Raw genomic sequence first — 22,063 nt, forward strand, 5'->3', positions numbered from 1 at the left:
TGGGGTTAACATATTAGCTTGGACAGAGGATTGCAGAGGTCCTCTGTACCTTCCCATTCAATGGGTTCTAAGGCAGGCAGAGCAAGCTTGAGGGGCCAAATGGTCAACTCCTTGCCTTCTGTTGTTATATCTTCCCATGGCGATTGGGAACTTATCTAAAATAGAATTTCTGATTAGGAGCCCTGAGAAAAATTGTAGTTCCAATAATGCTGAGGTGAGTTTTCAATGCAAGAGTTAAGACTCAGTACTGACCCTGAGACCTTCCTGGTACATATGGAACAGCTATTCTCCAAATTCTTGCTGGGTCACTGGGGTCATCCCAATGTCCATTTTAAATAAGTTTATAATTAGTTGGGGATTTTCTGCCTTGGAGGAAATAAATTGTTTCTGCAAATGCTCTTTGGTCACTTAATAGAATATTTATGTGATCAAATCAACATTTTGTGCAGAACTGTAGGTGGAGATGACAGTAAACCCTAATGTTAGCTCCACGCGCATTTTAAATGAATATTTGAACTGAACAAAGTATGAAACAGCGCAGACTGTTTCTAGTCGTGTCAGTTTCTATATATTATTGTCGACTGCACAGGCAGACAGAAACTGGAATGAAAGAGAAACAATGATGGTGTCAACATGCCTGACTGTTAACGGTTTAATTTCTTGTTTGGAAGCAAGAAAATGGACAAGCCCGAGGTTTTATGAAATGACGATGAAATAATTAGTTGCTCTTTCTTTGAATATTTTTCTGTGCAGCCACTTTCTTCTTTGAAAGAAGACAGAATTAATTTTACATGGAAAAATTTGTATTAGTTGAGCCTTTGAGTACCTTGTTAACGTTCAGTACAATGTTGCATATTTGAACGCAACCAATTTATTCGCTTCGCTGAATATAAATTCAGGCAGCGCAAATATTAGTTGTCTGCCCACACAAATAATCATCAAAACATTGACCAGAATTAAATCTTTCTATTCCAGTCTATATATTTCAAGTATGTCTTTCTCATAAGGCTGAAACTAAGTGCTTCTCATTTCCTGTTTTATGAGATGCTTAAAAACTATACATGTGTAGATCTGGATAGATGTCACTCTCCCACTATTCAGTTAAGTGGCATTACAGTGGACAGTTCAATCAAGTGACAGTTAATAGAGAAATGTTTCTTTTGTTGAGTTTTATATCCTTTAAAAATTAAGATATTGCAGATTGCTACATTCAAAAAGTTATTTACTGGTGCAGGAACAGTCATTACCTGGTCTGTGGTAATGTTGTGGCGATCGAGGCATTGTGGGAGACATCCCCTGTCGACTGTACGTGGGAGAGTCAATGTATCCAGGACTGGAAGATCTCCGCTGTCTTAAATCAATCCCATCATACATGTCCTACCAAAAGACAGCATGAACATCTTTAGCATGCAGTGCCTGTGATTTGATCCTTTAGTCTAAATCAAGTTTTCAGTTAAGCATTTTTGCTGACAGTAAACACAACAATTCAGAAAAAGGATATTAGATTCTGCAAAGAATGGTCGAAAAACGATGCTCAGTAATGAATTTTGCCCGTATTATATAGCAGTTAAATAAGGCACAGTGAGCAGATCATGTGACAAGTGACATGGCTACTATTTGATGTAGAGCCTTTGATCTGTAAAATTTATCAAGGTTTTTGAAGAGAAATGTAAAAATCACCTGTATATTTGCAACTCAATGCTGCTCATTCCCTATGTCGAACTGTGGAGGTGAATGTATGGATGTACAGCATACTATAATATTATTATTATACTGAATTATAAAGATGACAGAAACATTCTTTGCCAAGTCTCACACTCTGTTCTGATGTTTAACGTAGAATAGTTTGCATTACAACCTTATTGTAACAGACATGATGGCTAGGATTTTTCAGCCCTGCCTGCTGCCAGGCATTCCGGTCTCGCTGAAAAGCAGTGGGTTTTTGTCTGGCCTGCTGCATCTCCTGGGGCAGGTCTTACAACAGAGGGATGAGAAAACCACTGCCAATATTGCAAGTCATTTGTGAAGATAAAGGTTTTCTAGTCTCAGGAGATTTGTTGTTCAAGTTCCTGTGCAGTGCATGCTCTGCAATTTAAAGATCCAACTGTATTACAGTATTATATTTGAACCTGGAAATGTGCACAGTAAGATAGCCCCAATGGAAGAGAAGCAAACCATGATTTGATTACATGGATTGATTATGTGAGGGTGTCCACCTGGGATTCCTGAGTTATTGTATCTGCTGGCAGCCTAATGGTGTCATAGAATTCCTACAGTGCAGAAGGAGGCCATTCGACCCATTGGGTCTACACTGTTCCTCTGAAATGGCACCCTACCTATTCCCACTCCTTCCCCCTACCCCTGTAACTCCATAACCTCGCCTAGCCTACAGCTCCTTCGACGCCATGGGCAATTTAGCATCATCAATCCACCTAACCTGCACTTTGGACTGTGGGAGGAAACTGGAGCACCCGGAGGAAATCCATGCAGACACGAGGGGACTGTGCAAACTCCACACAGACAGTCGCCAGAGGTCGGATTTGAACCTGAGTCCCTGGAGCTGTGAGGCATCTGTGCTAACCACTGTGCCACACCGTGTCACCAGGCAAAGATGAGAAAACTGTTCACAGGAAGAGGGAGAAAACTGAAGGCATGGTGAACTCTTAGACACCTTCCAGAAGTCACATTAGCAGAGGTTCTGGTCAGGGTGACCTATTCATTCGCTCAGCCAAGGATTACTACGCTGAAGGATAAAAATGTGGAAAATTTGCTTTGCAGAGGAATGAAAATACAATATATCATTCATGACATAAAACTGCCACTATAGGAGGCACACAGATTGTATCTAATACAGTCTGTTATTGAGGTAATGAATGAATGTTATCAGGATTGGAAAATTACAGGTATGAGGAAAGATGGCTAGGCTGAGGTTGTTCTTCTTGGAACTGCTGAGGCTGAGGGGAGATTTGATTGCGATATTACAAATTGTGAGGGTCCTGGATAGAGTGGATGGGAAGGGCGTATTTACTTTAACAGAAAGGTCAGTGACTCAGGGGCATAGATTTAAAGTCATTGGGAGAAGCACTAGAGGAAGATGAGGAAAAACATGTTCACCCAGAGGATTGTGGGGATCTGGAACTCACTGTCTGAAATGGTAGTAGAGTCAGAAACCCTCAACTTATTTAAAAGGTGTGTGGGTGTGCACCTCGAGAGCACAATCTTTGGGGCTACAGACCAAATTCTGGAAAGTGGGATTAGGCTGGGTGGCTTGATTTTTGGCTGGCACACACATGATGAGCTAAGTGGCCTCTTTCAGCGACTTCAACTTTCTATGACTGTGATTCTATGAAGTAAACCAATTCTTGACTTGGCGCCTAATACCCTAAAAGAATATCCCCATTTTGTCTGTCTGCAAATTTTTATGTTTCGGTTAATCAGAGAGATCAATTCAGTGCTTAAATTTAATGTACTGGACCACAAAGAGCCATCTTAGTCATTATGTGGCATACCTAATATTCTCATAAAATTAAACAGAATTGGCACTCACTAAGATATGTTCTACTGACAAATATTTGCAGGATTCACTGTATTGCTACTTTGATTGCAAGTTAAAAGGCAAACATGTATTTACACAGAAAACAAGAGTGATGATAAACTTTTCTTAGTATAATAATGTAGCATAAGTTTGAGAATTAAAAAATAGTAGTTACAAATGTATAGGTTGTTTGGATGGAGAGTGATGTTCAACGCAGCCTACTGCATCGATTGCAGAATGGCTGATTGCACCATGGACTTGGAGACTTGGGGCGGGATTCTCCGACCCCCCCCCCCCACCCCGCCTGGCTGGAGAATCGCCGGGCGGGGGAGGGGGGGGGGGGGAGGGGAGGGGGGCGGCGGCGTGAATCCCGCCCCGACGTTGGCTGCCGGATTCTCCAGCACCGGTTTTTCGGTAGGGGTGGGAATCGTGCTGCGCCGTTTGGGGGTCGTTGGCAGCGCCCCCACCCCCCCGGCGATTCTCCGGCCCACGATGGGCAGAGTGGCCGCCCGTTTTCGGCGGATCCCGCCGACGTGAAATACACCAGGTCCTTACCGGTGGGACCTGGCTCTACGGGCAGCCTTCAGAGTCCTCGGGGAGGGGGATCTGGCCCCAGGGGGGCCCCCACGGTGGCCTGGCCCGGGATCGGGGCCCACTGATCTGCGGGCAGGCCTGTGCCGTGGGGGCACTCTTACCCTCCGCGTGGCCGGTGTAATGGTCCGCCATGGCCGGCGCGGAGAAGAACCCCCCTGCGCATGCACTGGGATGACGCCAGCACATGCGCCAACTCACGCCGGCCGGCGGAGGCCCTTCGGCGCCGGTTGGCACGGCGCCAAGCCCTTCAGTGCCGGCTGGCACCGGCCTAGCCCCTGAAGGTGCGGAGGATTCCCAACCTTCCGGGCGGCCCGACACCGGAGTGGCTCACGCTACTCCTCGGCATTGGTGCAGTCCGCCCCGCCATTTAGGGGAGAATCCCGCCCCAGAAGACCATTAGATGTAGGAGCCGAAGTAGGCCATTCGGCCCACTGAGTCTGCTCTGCCTTTCAATGAGATCATGACTGTTCTGAGATAGCAATCCTCTACTCCACTTTCCTGCCTTATCCCCATAACCCTGGATTCCCTTACTGATTAAGAATCGGTCTATCTCAGGCTTTAAGAGACCTAACGACCCAGCCTCCATAGCCCCCTGCGATAAAGAATTCCACAGATTCATTACCCTCTGAGAGACAGAATTCATCCTCATCTCTGTCTTAAATTGCCTTACACTGAAATTATGCCCTCTGGTCCTAGATTCTGCCACAGGGGGAAACAACCTCTCTGTACTTACCCTGTCAAGCCCCCTGAGAATCCAATATGTCTCAATAAAATTGCCCTCATTCTTCTAAACTCCAATGAATACAGGCCCAAACTACTCAACCTCTACTCATAAAAAAAAAATCCCTCCATACCCGGGATCAACTGAGTGAACCTTCTTTGGACTGCCTCAAATGTCAATATATCTTTCCTTAGATAAGGGGACCAAAATGTTCACAGGGTTGTGGGCTGAAGGCAAGGGTCAATAAATACCCATATAAAGGTTGGAAATATAGCCCCAAATTCTCCTGCCGTTTGCTGGTGGTGGGTTTCTCTGGTCGCTCCAAAAACGCAGCCCTGCCCACAGGTTTCCCGGCGTGGTGGGGTGGCTTCAGTGGGAATTCCCATTGACAGCGATGGGTGCAGAGAATCCCACCACCAGTGAACGGCGTACCGCCTCCCACCGCCAAGAAACACGCGGCTGGGAGGCCGGAGAATCGCGCCCAGAATGTGGTATTTTTATATGACAGACTTGCAGACCACGAAGGTACAAATAAACAAGAGCTTTATTGGGAAGCTGTTTACAGGCTGTTAGGATAGACTATTTGCCTGTGCAAACAGCTGATGATGTCATCAATGAATCACGTGAGTGGACTCAAAGTAACCTTGTTCCAACTAGGAACAGACATGAATACACAAAACTTTCCTCCCTTTTACATTAGAGGTTCCTACAATGAAAATGCAATGGATGCGATCGAATGGCTGATCCCAAAAAGGAGCTCACCACGATGCAGTGTGGCCGATACAGGCAGGGAGATCCAGCTCCCGTGATCTACCCGGATCGCAAGACCTCGAGAGATCGAACGTGATCTAGTGAGACGTTGCGATGTAAATCTGACCCTCACTTTTTGGCAAATCTGCATATTAGAGGGAGATAGATAGTCTCACTTTAATATAATGTTTTCCCAAGGTACCTGAGGCATTAGGATCTACCCCTTCACCTCAGAGACCTCGGGCGAGCGGCATTCAGTAGTGGTCTCCACAAACGGGAACTAGACCGAATGTCACTCATGGGGATCTCCCAGGGTATTGGAGGCCCTAAGGTGCATGTCCTTTAGGCAGGATGGTACCCTGACACTGCTGGTGCTACCTTGTCACCCTGGCAGTGCCAGCCTGGCACCCTGGCAATGCTACCTGGGTGCCAGCCTTCCACAAAAGTTCAATAAGCCTAAAAATGAACAAAGTTGAGTTACATTTTGATGTGCAGGCACCTCAGTCATGGCTTTTACTTTTGATGGTAATTTGTGCAACCCCTTTGCATCTATGACATGCCTCAGATATTCAACAGAAGATTTGAAGAATTCATATTTATCCTTCTGTACTCGTAGCCCACAATCTTCTAGTCCCTGGGGTATAGCATCGTAATTTTGAAGATGCTCTTTTTCATTCTTTCCAGTAACTTAAGATGAAATGAAATGAAATGAAAATGAAAATCGCTTATTGTCACGAGTAGGCTTCAATGAAGTTACTGTGACAAGCCCCTAGTCGCCACATTCCGGCGCCTGTCCGGGGAGGCTGGTACGGGAATCGAACCGTGCTGCTGGCCTGCTTGGTCTGCTTTAAAAGCCAGCGATTTAGCTCAGTGAGCTAAACCAGCCCTAGGTTTATTGCCTAGGTAGCACTGGACTCCTTCTAGTCCACTCGGAATTTGATCCATGGCATTTTGGAATAACGTACATGTGGGAAATGATGCCAAATAGAAGCCTTTTAGATCTGAATAGCCCTTTGTGTGTCATGATTGTCAAATAATGTTGTGAATCTAGATCTACATTTATCGGAGATATGTTCGACTAAGGTCACCTCATATTCGTACCAAACCATCTTTCTCCATCACGGGTCCAATCAGCATGGCCCAATCACTTACATTAACAGGTTTGAGGGCCCCCACCTTGACCAGCCTCTCTAATTCTGCCTTGGCTTTGGGCCTGATGGCGTGCAGCACTGGCCTAACCCTTAAGCATCTTGCTTTACTTTTGTTCTTAATCATTAACTTGATTGGGACCTCTTTCATGCTTCCCAGCTCTCCATTAGAGACCAAGGGATGTTTCTTCAGTAGACCTGCTTCGCACTCCGACATGAGATTCACTTCGGCCCAGTTTAGTTTGATTCTCTCGAGCCAGGTTCTCCTCATTACGACTGGATAGCTAACCTTTAACGACGTGCAGGGAGGGAGAAGTCTGCAGTCTGTCCATTTAGCTGCACAAATGTGTGTCACAAAATGGTGGCATGCAATTAAAATGAATGTTTCTTTGCACGAGTAAAATCAAACTGCCATGCATTTTGTGAAACCATGTCTGGGCATCAACTAAGAGAAAGGAAAGAAAAGGGAACAGGTACATGTGCTGTGTTTCAGATGAGTATTATTGCCGAGCACTCCAATCAAAATGACGGGGTCAGCACCACATAGGCAGCAGCCAACAATCTAACACGCGAGATCTGGGCTTCAGCGCAAGGGATATCCTCACAACCTGAGGGTGAGTGAGTGGATTAGGGGAAGGCACCTGACCACAGGAACCCAAAGGGGAATGCCAGTGAAGGCCCAAGGTATACAGGCGTCGTTGGTCATTCAAGATGACAGACGGCATGTGCAGCAGGAGGCTCCGGCTCAACAAGGAGACGGTGTTGCACTTGTGCCATGTCCTTGCAGACCTATCGCCCCATCGAGGAGGACGACATCCTTTCCTGGTGGCCCTGAAGGCCACCACAGCCCTGAATATTTATACAACAGGTTCATTACAGGGCTTGAGAAGGGACCTGTGTGACATCTCCCAAGCCAGAGCCCACAAGTGCATCCGTGAAGTCAAGGATGCTCTGTATGTCTGGGCAGCTGACTATATAAACATCAAGCTGGACCAACCCCTTCAAGATGCCTAAGCTGCAGGAATCTCCACCACTGCCTGGATGCCCCAAGTCCAAGAGGTAATAGGTGGCTCGCATGTCGCCTTGCATGCACTGGGGCATGAGGGAGCGGTACCACTCCCTGAATGTTTAATTCGTATGCGACCACCATCTCCCAAAGTGCACACACATGCATGATCCGTCAGCTCACCCCCTCCCCAATCACGTCCCCCCATCAGTCCCTTCCCCCATTGGCCAACTCCTCATTGATAACCCTCACCCATATTACCCTCCCTCCCATCCATTTTCCCCATTCCTCCCCCCTACCACCCCCCTATTCCCCGACCCTCCTACACACACACACCCTCCTCCCCGACTACCCTGTTCCACCCTCTTACGGTCTGAGTAATATCAGTCCAGGGTGATGGGCCTGTGTTGGCACTGTCAGCGGATCACTAAACAAGGCAGGAGAGTGATGACCACTTGCTGTGAGGTAAGATCTGGAGCTCCTCAGTTTATGCCAAAGTCTGACTCCTATCTTTCTACTGACAGCACACTCACACCCACCACCTGCACGGGGTCTGTATCGGAGACTGTTGCTGCAGGACCACTAAGCCTGGGGGGGACAGGGGGCAGCTGGGGGTGCAGGCAGGCTCGCTGTGTAGAATAACCCGACAGAGGCTTCACACAAATGTATCGGGTGTAACATGTTTTAATGGTGAACATTCAAAATTCTCGTTCTCCCAATCTACAGATGGTGCCCCCCCACTCCCCCAGTGTCCCCCAGTGCCCGCTCAGTGATCCGCAATCTTCTTCATCTTCTGTACTCTAGCGCTACGTCTAAGTCGCTACGTCCCAGAATGCACATCAGGGGCCACCGAAAATCCTGCTCCTGCAATGTCCAGGATTCTCCCACCCGCAAAAAGTCGGCGTGCCGCCAATCCCACCGCCCGCCTTGGAGAATGGCGGGGTCCGGCGGGAGGCTACGGGTTTCTGTGGTGCTGTTATTCTCCGGCCCCGGATGGGCCGAAGTCCCGCCGCTGTGGTTTGAACCACCTCTGTGCCGGCGGGATCGGCGGTGCGAGTGGGCCCCCGGGGTCCTGGGGGGGGGGGGGCGCGGGGCGATCGGACCCCGGGGGTGCCCCCACGGTGGTCAGGCCCGTGATCGGGGCCCGCCAACCGGCGGGCGGGCCAGTGCTGTGGGGGCACTCTTTTTCTTCCGCTGCCGCCACGGCCTCCACCATGGCGGAGGCGGAAGAGAATCCCCCAGCGCGCATGCGCCGGTGGTGACGTCAGCGGCATTTGACGCACCGGCGCATGCGCGAACCGGCAAAGGCCTTTCGGCCAGCCCCGGCGCCAAAGGCCGTTGTTGCCAGTTTTGGTGCCAGTCGGTGTGGTGCCAACTGCTCCGGCGCGGGCCTAGCCCCTCAATGTGAGGGCTTGGCCCCTAAAGGTGCGGAGAATTCTGCACCTTTGGGAAAGCCCGACGCCGGAGTGGTTGGCGCCACTCCGCTACGCCGGGACCCCCCGCCCTGCTGGGTAGGGGAGAATTTCGCCCTAGAAAAGGAGGGGGGCCTGGTGCCTATGGACCTTGGCCGACGTACTGGTGTCATTGATGTGCTACTCTGTTCTGCCCGCTGACCTTGAGATGCACTGGTGTCAGGAAGGGGGGATTCAGGTAAGGTGGAGACCTCTGTCGTCTCACTGGTGGAAGGCCGCAGATCGGCCTCCAGTGTTCCCTCCTCCCGGACAATGCCCGTAGAACCCTAGGGGTCTCCATGGGAAGGATAGTCTGCTGGAGTGTGCTCCAGATGCCTGTGCGTTACCTGGCTCTGCCGGGCACCGCCCTGTCATTTGCACCATGGTGTTGATGCCCTTGGCAATGCTCCTTAGTGACTGGGCCATGCTCTGCAGTACCCCGTAATGTCCACCTGCATCTGGGACACCTTTGCTCAGCGACTGGGACATGATGTCGAGGCCCTCAGCCATGGTCGTCGCTGACCAAGCCACACCTTGGACACCACCACTCATGACACTGAGGTCGTGCTCCAGGCTTTCCACTGTGGTGCCGCCCAGGCAGTTTTGGACTTGGTGCCACGCATTGCTGGCACCGTCTCCTGAGGCCGTAGCCTTTGGGACTCCTCCAATCAGCTATGCACGCACCGGAGTGTCGCTATCATCCCCTCCTGAATCTCATGGCCATGCTCTAGCGTCTGCATTAAATCTGGGAAAATATTGCCCAGAGGTTTGGCATCTGACTGGGACCCAGGTGATCTTGGGATCTAGCAGACCTCCAACTGCTGACTCCCTTGGATTTATCCTGCCTCCACCTAATGTGCATCAGCAATTGTATGGTGCTAACCAGATTGTGCCCCAGAAGCCTGTCCACTAATGTCGCCCACCTAGTTGTATGTTTTTGCGCTGGTGGAAGGTGTGGTGATAGCGGTGATGCATCGATGGTGGTGTTCTGTTGGGTAGCGGGGGGGTGGAGTTGACCTCAGATGACCAGCCCCATCTGGTGGAGATCCCGTTTCATGGTCACGTTATCAGTGAGAGGGGAGGATAGTTTTTCTGACATGAACAACTCACTAGAGACAGGTCATCTGGGTGAAGGGGCAGTGGATTTGCACCTCTGAGATGAGGGCAGCCTCGTTGTCAGTGACTGCTCTCTCCTTAGCCAACCCCACAATCTGCAGGGCCCATACCTCATAAGCGGAGGACTCCGGTTTCCGGAACCCCCCCTGCCCATCTGGGCCCTTTTCCACCTGCTATGGGTCAACGTCTCCTGCGGGGATAGAGAGGGGGCATTGTGAGCCACACGCTTGATGCATCAGGGGCGTTTTATGGCAGGTGGGGCACAGCTCCTGGGCATGAAGGGGTTGAGCTGGTGAGTGTCAGGGTGTGCTGGGGTACAAGCACGGTGATATGCTGTCGGGGTGAGGGAGGGTCAAGGTGCCAGTCTCCAAGTTGTTGGCAGGGGCTGCAGTGCTAGAGGTCAGGGGGGTTGGCAGGCGGGACTGATGCCAGGGGGCTGGAGTCAAATTACCTTTGTGGTCCGGTGGAGGTGGTTTGTCTTTGTCCAACAGCGGTACTCCCAATCACGCTGTCCGACCGACTGCTGCTGCCACTGCCAGTGCCTCCCAGGCAGCATTGGCGGCCCTGTTGCTAGTCCTCTGACCCACCCCTCTCCCCTTCCACCTTCACCCCAGGAACAGAGTATCCCATTTCACCTCCAGGGCATGCAGCAGCTTGGCCAGGTCGCCATCCCCGAGGCATGGAGCAGGTCTATGTGGTGCCATATACGTGTGCTGCTTGGGAGTGAGTTCAGAGGAACGTTTGTGAACAGCTCTGCCTTGTTAGGGGGAACTGCCGGGTGCGAGTCCGGTGAATCAGCTGGTGGGACAGCCAGTTCCGCTGTGAAGCTCATGGGGGATCATTTTTGATACTAAGTGGCGTTAAATATGGGCCACGGTCTCGCCGGTTTGGCCGTTAGGAAGCACCCGAGAAGTTGGGCCCGATATGACATTTGCAACTTTTCCTGTTAAATCGCACCCGCTACCTTTAGTTCCTTAACAGTTCAAAGAATAAAGTTGAGTTGCCAATTATTTTTGCTGCTTTAATAGCACGTGTATTCTTTGTACACTAGCTTATATAATTACTGACTGAAATGTTTCATGGAAACCAAGCCCAAGACCTGATACACATTTTTAAGATCTTGTTGTTTTTGCTCCAATTCAGCATTAATTCAGTCAAAGCTGTCTCTTGCTGGAATGTATTTGGCATAATGCAGACATTTTACAAAGCCATTGCCAACAAATTAAGTGCTCCCTAAAGTACCAGCACCTGCTGCACTATGGAAACAGACTCATAATTCAACCAAATCTATTGCTTGCACACAGATTTAGTATTAGCTAAAGCCTTGAAACACATTCCGGACTGATGTAAATTTTGACATCTCAGATTTGTAATTGAGTGTTTTGAGGTAGATTTGTAAAGTGATGAATTAATTATTTTAATTAATGGATACAAAACAGTCTCTTGATAGTGGGGGGAACGTTTGCATGAAGCCATGTATCAGAGGGCTCTATGTCAGAATGGATAAATTGTTGGATATACTATCAGCCATTTCCTTCTTTGGAATCCACTCGTTGTTGACACCAACCTGCAATGAGACTGTTAAAGGTGCTAATTCTGCTACTTGAGGGTAAAGAAATGCCTCAAGGTGTCAATGTTGTGGCGGGGTAAGGAGGCCCTTATGAGATTTTGTATTCAGTCCTAAAATGAATACGACACCGAGGTGTGTCTAATCACTTCCAGGCCCCTGGAAAAGGTGGCACTGATATGCACTTTGTGTGATTGTGCAAGTATGGTTCTACAATTGACACAGGACACTGTTTCCATATCAAAAAGTCTCATCCCTGCTTTGCTGGGTGTCCACTTGAAGATTGAGGTTTAATGAGACAAGCAAATGGGTTTACATAGTCTCCATTCGACTTCTTTTGCTCATCAGCTATTTTTATGACATGTAACAGTCAGCCGGAATTTGAAAATGTGGAGATATGAGCATTCAAATTGGCAACAGGAATACGTCATTTGGCCCCTCGAGCTTGCTCCTTTAATGAATAAGATCATGGCTGACCTGTTTATGGCATCAACTTTATTTTTTTCCCCCCTATACTTTTGGTTCCGTGGTCAATGAAGAATTCACTTAATTCAGTCTTAAAAATATTAAATTATTCTACCTCCAGGACTCTGGGGAAAATAATTCTACAATCTAATTCCACGATCCTCTGAGAGAACAAATCTCTCCTCACCTCAGTCTTAATTGAGGAACCCTTTATTTTAAAAAATGTGTCCCCTGGACCTCATTTTTCTACCTAAATTCCATGAACCTATCTCCTGCCCCACCAGAGGTGCAAACCCCCTGGACCACTGCTACCCAAGCATCAAAGGTGCCTACCGCTCCATTCACCGACCACACTTTTTTTTTCTTCTTTTCTTTTCCAAAAAATTTTTGAGTACCCAATTCGTTTTTTCCAATTAAGGGGCAATTTATCATGGGCAATCCACCTAGCCTGCACATCTTTGGGTTGTGGGGGCGAAACCCACGCAAGCACGGGAAGAATATGCAAACCCCACACGGACAGTGACCCAGAGCCGAGATCGAACCTGGGACCTTGGCGCCATGAGGCAGCAGGGCTAACCCACTGCGCCAGCATGCTGCCCCTCTCCGACCACACTTTGGCAAATCCAACCACAAGTCGATACTCCTACTTCCGGCTTACAAACAGCAACTCAAACGTGCTGAGCCAGTCAAGAAAACCGTTCAGTGCTGGCCCGAGGCATCAGAGGATATCCTCCATGCCTGCTTGGAGTCTGTGGACTGGTCCATATTCAAGGCTGCGGCAGCTAACCTGGACGAGTACACAACCACCGTCACAGACTTCAGCAGTAAGTGTGTTGAGACTGTGTATCAAAGAAGACAATACGGATGTTCCCCAATCGCAAACCCTGGCTTAACTGAAGGGTTCACTCCCTGCTGAAGTCACGGATGGAGGCATTCAAGTCTGACGACCCTGACCTACCTGAGAAATCTAGGTACGACATACGTAAAGCCATCAGGGACACCAAAAGACAATATCGGACCAAACTACCAAACTAGAGTCGCAGGCCAACGACACAAATCCACAATGTCTATGGCAGGGCTTACATGAGATCAAAGGCTACAAAGCAAGACCAGGCAGAATCTCTGGTGCTGGAGCATCCCTCCCTGATGAACGAACAAGTTCTATGCCGACTTTGAACAGTCAGCCAATGCATCAGAGCCACCCGCCCCAACAGCCCTGGACACACCCATGCCCATTATTACAGCCTCAGAGGTAAGAGCTGCCTACTTGAAAGTGACCCCACAGAAAGCGAGAGGCCCCGCGGAGTCCCTGGGCGAGCACTCAGATTCTGTGTAGACCAGCTGGCGAGTGCATTGGCAGACATCTTCAACACCTCACTTCTGCGTTCCAAGGTTCCCACCTTCTTCAAAAAGACCACCTTAATACCAGTACCAAAGAAGAACAAGGTAGCGTGCTTCAATGACTGCCGACCGGTGTTCCTGACATCTGTTATCATGAAATGCTTTGAGCGACTAATATTGAGACCGATCAACACCAGCGTCCCAGATGATCTCGACCAATTGCAGTTTGCCTATCACGGCAACCGGTCCACAGCAGATGTTATCTCCCTGGCTCTACAATCAACACTCAGATACCTCGACAACAAGGACACCTATGTCAGACTGCTGTTCATAGACTACAGCTCCTCCTTCAACACCATTGTCCCAACAAGACTAATAACCAGACTTTGCAATTTGGACTGACACCTCCCACTGCCTCAGGAAGGCAGACAGCATTGTCATAGACTCCTCGGATCCAGGCTTTTCCCTCTTCCAGACCCTTCCATCAGGCAGAAGATACAGAAGTCTGAAGAATCATACATCTAGACTTAGGAACGAACAGCTTCTTCCCCACAGCTACTAGACTCCTCAACGACTCTCCTTTGGACTGATCTGTTCCCTGTAAGACACTATTCATGGCACCCTATCCTGCTCTTGCTCATGTCGTATTTGCTTTGTTTGGTCCTTGTTCTGCACTGTAACCAATTACTTATTTGTCGATGTACTGTGTACTTTTTCGCATTCGCTATAACTATCTACCATTCTTCGTTGTCTACTGAGTACGTATTGTGTATGTTTCCTTGTCTGCAGAAAAATATTTTTCATTGTACTTCGATACATGTGATAATAAATAAATCAAATCAAATCAAAAACAAAAAGGGGTAGCATCTTTTCAGTACCCAGTCTGTCAAAACCTCTCAGGATCTTATATGTTCCAGTACTATCGGGTGCCTGAACAGCATTGCACCGCAGCACAACGTGGCCGATAGAATCCGGGAAACCCTGCTCCCGGGATCTACCCGGCTCGCAATGCCTCGTACAGGCCGCCACAAATGGGGACCAGATGGAATGGCACTCGTGGGGGTCTCCCACGAGGGGATCGGAAGCCCCAGGTGCTTGACCACTGGACATGGTGGCACCCTTGCACTGCTGGTATCACTTGGGCACCCTGGCAGTACCAGCCTGGCACTGCCCAGATGGCACTGCCAAGGTGGCGAGCTGGCATTTTTTACATGGCGCCAAAGGGGCTGGGCGTGTCCTGCGTGGGTGTTGGGGGGCCTGGGGATCCCTTCATAGTGAGTTGGGGGGGTTCAGGGTTCGTGTCGGGGGCTCCAGAGATCGGGATGCCATTTAAAAATGGGATCCTGATCTCTCACTACACTGAGGAATTCCGGCAAGCAGAGCTTCTCAGTGCAGAAAACAGGGCTATGTGTGGCCACGGCTTCCGTAGCCCCACTTGGGCCCCTATATAACCAGGGACATGTTAAATCATGGGGTGTTTCTTGGTGCTGCAAGCGCTGGGAAACACACAGCTAAACACACCCACTATGGGACTTTGTTCCCATTTAGTTAAATTGTACCAAGGCCTCTCATGCTCGTATCCATTGAAGTTCAGAAGAATATGAAACGGGAGCTCATTTGATCCCTTATTTCTGAACAGTGATGCCTAGTTCTAGATTCTCCCACAAGAAGAAATATTCTTTCCACTTCCACCCTGTCAAGATCAATCAGGGTCTTATATATTTTAATCAAGTCCCCTCTTACTCTTCAAAACCTCAGCTGATACAAGCCTAGCCTGTCCAACCTCTCCTCATAAGACAACCCATCCATTCCAGATATCAGTCTTGTAAATGTTCTATGAACTGCTTCCAACGAATTCACATCCTTCTCTAAATAAGAAGACTAATACTGTGCACAGTTCTCCAGATGTGTTCTCACCACAGTCCTATTTAACTGCAGCATCCCCCCTCCCCTCTTTTGTATGCAGTCTCCCTCATAAAAAACAGTAGCATTTTATTACCTTTCATAATTACTTGCTGCACCTGCATACTAGTCTTTTGTGATTCATGCAATAGGTTACTCAGATCCCTTTGCATTTCAGAGCTCTGCAATCTCTCACTATTTAGATAATATGCTTCTTTTTTTATTCTTCCTGTCAAAATGGACAATTTCACATTTTCCCACATTATACTCCATTTGCCAGATCTTTACCCACTCACTTAACCTATCTATATTCCTTTGGAGCCTCCTTATGTACTCTTCACATCTTACTTTCCTACTTGTCTTTTTGTCATCAGAAAATTAAGCAATTATCCCATCCGTCCCTTCATCCAAGTCATTTATATAAATTATAAACAGTTGAGGACCCAACACTGACATGTGGGGAACACTACTCATTCTATCTTGTCAACCTAAAAATGACCCATGTTTACCTACTCTCTGTTTCCTGTTAGCCAGCCAATACTCTATCCATGCCAATATGTCGCCCCTTACACCGTAAGCTTTTATTTTCTGCAATAACCTATGATGTGGCACCTTATCAAATGCCTTCTGGAAATCTACATGAGATAATTTAGCAGCCATACATTCGACCCCTCCAGTGTCTTTGCACATTCTATCAATATTTTGGCATAATCCAGGCTTTTTGGGGCTGCGTTAGGGGAGGAAGTAAACTTTTGGTCTAAGAAAGCAGAATGCTCATTCCAAGTACTAAATGGATAATCTGAAGCATAGGTTGCCCCTTTGCTCGTGAATGTTTTCTGCAGAACTCAGTCATAAATAATCAGCGCAGAATTTCCTGACGTCATTCTCTGTCAAACAAAAAAAAGTGAATAATATTGAACATTCCCCACCCCTGCAATCGGGACAATGCCCCTTCTCAAGGGCAATTAGGGATGGGCATCAAATGCTGGCCGAGCCAGCGAAGCCGACATCCCGTAAAAAAGGAATTTTTAAAAATACATTTTGTTTCTTATTAAAACATCTACTGAGACACAGAGATACAATAAAGAAACTGATTGGAATTACCTGTGAGTATGGTGACAGCATCCCAAGTGACTACAACAAAAGAATAATAAGATAGCATTTAGTACAAAAACATGCCATGGACATTACACACATTAATGAAGGGAACATTACAAACCAGATTGTTAGGTGATGGATTTCTGAATTAAGTGCATGATTCATTTTTTCACAATTTATTTACTTATCATGATAAAACCTTCACCATAAACTAGTTTGAATGTGTAGGATTTCATTAGAAGATATTACTTTTAACTTGCTGTGGCTTAGTGGAATGTTCAAGCGTTATTGCAAAATTGGGCAGAATTTAATGTGGCCCATGAGCATGGTTACAAGGTCGGGTGGGGACATAAAATCAGAAGAGACTTATCTCAATGGTGGGATAGATTCCCCTGAAGACTAATTGAGGCTCTAAAGTGTCCAATTGAGGGTCACTTAAGGGTCTCCTCCTTCAGTTGCTGGCATTCAAACAGTGGTGGGGTTTGGGGGGTTGATGCGGGGAGTGACCTTCACTGTGTTCGGAGGCTGCTCAACAAAGATTGGCGGCCTGCCTGTGGGCCCAGCAGGAAGAAGCCCTCTTGATCGGGCACCTGTAGGCCATGGAAGGCTTCTCCTGGCGGCAAGGGCTACCTCCATAGAAACACCCAACCCTGTCCTCACCACTGACACCCACCTCGTCGAGTCGTATCCAAGTGGCCCTGGCCATTCAGCACCCACTCACCCGGGTTTCAGGGCAGCATCCGCAATGCTGCTCTGGGCAGGGTGCAGACCCAACAGCGACCACCACATGTAGCGGTGCGGCTGGGATTGTAGAGCTGCTGGGCCCTCCGATTGGGATTATCCCTTTAATCATCCCTTAAAGGACGAGATACTCTCACTGGGAAGTAGATCTCCTGATAGACACAGAATTGGGTCAGGGGTCCTGGAAATTGAGGTGGTATGATCACTAGCTTTCTGGCTTGTTGTCGGGGCCACCGCTATCCGCATTAAATTCAGTCAAAGGTGGTTAATCGTGGGAGCAATTGAATTAATAGCAGTAAATTGATAAAACTGTTTAATTATCAGGAGTAAATGGATACAAATTAAAATTTAGCATTCGCTTAAGAAATGCTTACAGGGACTCACTTTAATGGAGTTGACTCAGGGCAACACGGTGGTGCAGTGGGTTAGCCCTGCTGCCTCACGGCGCCGAGGTTCCAGGTTCGATCCCGGCTCTGGGTTACTGTCTGTGTGGAGTTTGCACATTCTCCCCATGTTTGTGTGGGTTTCGCCCCCACAACACAAAGATGTGCAGGTTAGGTGAATTGGCCATGCTAAATTGCCCCTTAACTGGAAAAAACTAATTGGGTACTCTAAATTTATTTTTAAAAATGGAGTTGTCTCTACTACTTGCACTTAGCGTATTGAGGAATTATAGACTAAATAAGTTATTTTCCACTGACTCTATTTTACTAAATAAATAATAAAGAGGTTGAGGAAGATCCTCAGAGCTTTTCCTGCTCCGCAGTTGTACAAAAGAAATAGAAGCAGGAGTAGGCCACTAGGCCTTCAACCTGCCCCACCATTCAATACGATCATGGCTGATTTATGCTGGCTTCCACTCCTTTTCCGTGCCATTTCCCCATATCCCTCTATTCCTCGAACTATCAAATATTTATCCACCTCCACTTCAAATACTTGTAATGATCCAAACTCCACCACCATCCGGGGCAGAGAATTCAAAAGATTCACCACCCTCTGCAAGAAGAAATTTCAACGTACCTCAGTTTTAAATGACTGGTCCTTTATCTTATAGCTATGACTCCTTGTTCGAGAATCTCCCATTAGTGAAAACATCTCACCATCTACCCTGTCAAGCCCCCTCAGGGTTTGAACCTTATAGGCTTGAATAAGGTCACCCCTCACTCTTCTAAACTTCAAGGAATACAGACGCAGACTATTTAGTCTCTCTTGATAGGACAACTCCCTCATCCCAGGAATTAGCCTGGTGAATCTCCTTTGGACTGCCTCCAACATTGCTCAATGTTTTTTAGGTTGTAACTGCAGTGCAAACAGGGTTTCCAGTGAGGTTACAGTGGCAGCTCCAAGGAATGTCCCAGCGACATTTTTTCAAAAACCTGGTGCAATTTAAACCTATAAAAATGTTTTAACTTGAATAGAATTGCTTCGAATGTCCCTATTTCTAGAGGCACTTTCCAATCTATGCAAGTCATTACATGTAAATAAGAGATATGCTTAAGGGAAGTAAGATTAGTTAAGAAGCTTTTTTTTCTCTGAAGGGCAACTAGGGATGGGCAATAAATGCTGGCCTATCCAGCGACGCCCACATCCCGTAAATTAATTTTTAAAAATGTAAATAAGAGATATGCTGAAGGGAAGTCAGATTAGTTAAGAAGCTGTTAACCAATATTCATTTATATGCTTCATAAATTTAATCAAATGTTAATAGCAGATAAGGAGTATGCTCTCAGGCCTAAGAGAACGTCATTCGATATTCATTGTTTAAAAAAAAAATGTAATTAGGGCGGCACGGTGACGCAGTGGTTACCACTGCTGCCTCATAGTGCCGAGGATCTGGGTTCGATTCCGGTCCAAGGTCACTATACGTGTGGAGTTTGCACATTCTCCCCTGGTCTGTGTGGGTTGCTCTACCCCCTCCACACACCCAAAGATGTGCAGGGTAGGTGGATTGGCCACCCTAAATTGCCCTTTAATTGGAAAAATTTTAAAAATGAATTTAATTGCCATTCATATGCAAATTCAGACAGACAAGTGTTCAGATTATACCTGTTGCATGTTCGAATGACTTTTTAGCCAGAGGTGCTGCTGAACAATATAGGAGTTGGCAGAAGGAGAGAAATTAGTCATGTTAGTGTTACTTCCCACTGGTGGAATTACAAAACAAACAATAGGCAACACCATAAAAACAAACCATACACCCAATCTTGTGTAATGTTTGAATCTAACAAGTGCTCAGAACGTCGGGCAGAATGAACATTCCACGTCAAAATGAATCTTGCTCAGTTGTACAGTACCTCCCCGAAACTATGCCTTTCAAGCCTGTCTTCTGATGCATATTTGAAGTATGGCTCATAGGAAACCAGATCAGGACGCTGAATGTCATAGATAGTTTTAACTTTGGGAAGAGCGGCCAGGTCCCTATAGTCAAGTATTTCATTATCCACCTTGGCCTGAAATAAAGAGAATGGGAAGAGCAGAAGAGAGCAAATCAGAAGAAAATATTAGATACAGAGAAAGTGAAAATGGAAAGAAAATGATTTGAAATCATTAGATTCTAATTTTAAGCCGTTAGTTGTTGAAACTGTCACACTGGAGATATTGAAACTGTTTTGTGCAGAGGTAGCACTGTTAGACTTTCATTACAAAACGGAAAGAATCAGAGAAACGTTGCAGTGAAAATGAGCTGTTGGACAGTGTTGCTTCACGTTGTGGAAATCACTACACTGAGTGATCATCCCCTATTGAAGAATGGCTATCTACAACTTGTGGAATCCATTCTGTTCTGTGGGAAAATGCACTAAATCAATTTCCTTGATTGTAAAAAAAATGGAATTGCAGTTCTCCAAAACATTGTTAAATCTCACATAATAATAATTGAACTTGACTTAATCAGCTACAATATATCAATGACCCTGGTCATGGACATTAAAAGTCAGATTCATTATTAGGAGCAGGATCTGTCTACAGGTCCTTTCAATCACAATATCACAAGAAGAGCCCTGTAATTTCTGATTTAAACTCAGCAATTGAGGTAGAAAAATACAGATCACAATCCCAGATGTGAAGATGATTACTTGACCCTGGAGTATAGCAAAGGTTAAATTTGATTTCGGGAACAAATCAAGATGCACATTAAAGTATGCTGTTAGATCACATGTAGACAGATCTTGAGTGTGGCAGTCCAGTGTCTACTCCACTCAGCACTGGCAAGTCTCTGAAAGGATCCTAAATTAGGCCTTTAATTCATATTTGTATGGGCCCTAACACCTGTTTTAGTTGGCTGTCAACAACATCTGAAAAATCATCTGATGTCCCTTAAGGTTGCAGTGATACAGTGGTTAAGAAGGCAGATGGTATACCAATCTTTATTAGCCGAGGCATAGAATTTAAGAGCAGGGAGGCTATAAAACGTTGGTCAGACCAGAGCTAGAGTATTGTATGCAGTTCTGGAATCCACATTATAGGAGGGATGTGTTAGCACTGGAAACGGTACAGAGGAGGTTTACCAGGATGCTGTCTGGCCTGGAGAGTTTTAGCAATGAAGGGAGATTGGATAGACTGAAGTTGTTTTCTTTGGACAGAGGAGACCGAGGCAGGACATGGTTGAGATGTATAAAATTATGAGGGGCATAGATAGATAGAGAGGAAGAAACATTTCCCTTTGGTGGAGGGATTAATGACCAGGGGGCATAGTTTTAAAGTAAAGGGCAGGAGGTTTAGAGGTATTGTGAGGAAAAATGTTTTCACCCAGAACATGGTGGGAGTCTGGAACTCGTTGCCTGAAACGATGGTGGAGGCAGAGCCCTCATAGCACTGAGGAAGTATTTAGATGTGCACTTGCAATGCCAAGGTATACAGGGCTACAGACCAAGTGCTGGAAAATAGGATTAGAATAGTTAGGTGGTTGTTTTTTGACCAGTGCAGACGGGATCGGCTGAAGGGTCTTTTCTGTGCTGTAGACCTCTATGACTCTATGACATTTGTGGTTGAGCATGTTTCAGGCATCTTTGAAGCATGAGATAGAGCCCTGCAAAATTGAACCTATTGCTCCTGAGTGAAAATCAAGTTACAATGAGACCCAATATTGTCCTTTATGACTTCTATGTGGTAAATTTGTTTGGATAGTGTCAGAAAATGATCAATCAATTTAGCACTCACAATGGGTGTAAATTAATACCCCCATTGATAGCCCTATTCCAGACTCCCCAGGAGCCATTTCTTTGTATCTGTAACAGTAATCTAGCTACAGCAAGAGTTCAAAGTAGCAGTATGTGGGGGAAATCTCCTTTTTAATATGCATCGAGAGCAGAAGTTAATAGATGTTCATAATGCTATTTGCAATCAAACTGAACATGGAAAATGGTGTAACATTGTGCGAGTTTATGATCCAGGTCTTGTCATTGATTTTCAAATCCTGAGTGAGATCTGTATTTCAAGTCATTCTGAAAGCAGCCTTCAGGGCTGTTTCTCAGGGCATGTCTTTTGAGTACAATTTTGACTAAGCTTATTTCACAAATGTCCCATTCTCTGAATAAAACGTCCTGGCTTTCAAGAGTATTCAAGGACCTCATCAACTATGTGTTAGATTTTGAGGCTATTCGGAGAAAAGGGTGGATACATCATTCACA

At 46.7% G+C, this 22,063-nt stretch overlaps 1 protein-coding gene across 16 annotated transcripts in view; it reads right to left on the bottom strand.

Annotated features, from left to right (window-relative positions):
• Positions 1 to 22,063, bottom strand: part of ablim3 (actin binding LIM protein family, member 3) — a 420,986-nt gene that overhangs the window by 92,896 nt on the left and 306,027 nt on the right. For 9 of the 16 annotated variants that reach the window (XM_038795510.1, XM_038795520.1, XM_038795518.1 and 6 more), the window contains exons 10-13: positions 19,730 to 19,885; positions 19,482 to 19,517; positions 16,701 to 16,730; positions 1,248 to 1,377 (exon numbers count right to left, since the gene is read on the bottom strand). In XM_038795510.1, coding sequence (XP_038651438.1) covers positions 1,248 to 1,377; positions 16,701 to 16,730; positions 19,482 to 19,517; positions 19,730 to 19,885 — 352 coding nt within the window. The remainder of the gene's footprint in view (positions 1 to 1,247; positions 1,378 to 16,700; positions 16,731 to 19,481; positions 19,518 to 19,729; positions 19,886 to 22,063) is intronic. The other 7 variants (XM_038795522.1, XM_038795521.1, XM_038795525.1 and 4 more) reach the window with 2 other exon arrangements.

The sequence above is a fragment of the Scyliorhinus canicula genome, chromosome 4 (assembly GCF_902713615.1).
Source record: "Scyliorhinus canicula chromosome 4, sScyCan1.1, whole genome shotgun sequence".
Classification (NCBI taxonomy): Eukaryota; Metazoa; Chordata; class Chondrichthyes; order Carcharhiniformes; family Scyliorhinidae; genus Scyliorhinus; species Scyliorhinus canicula.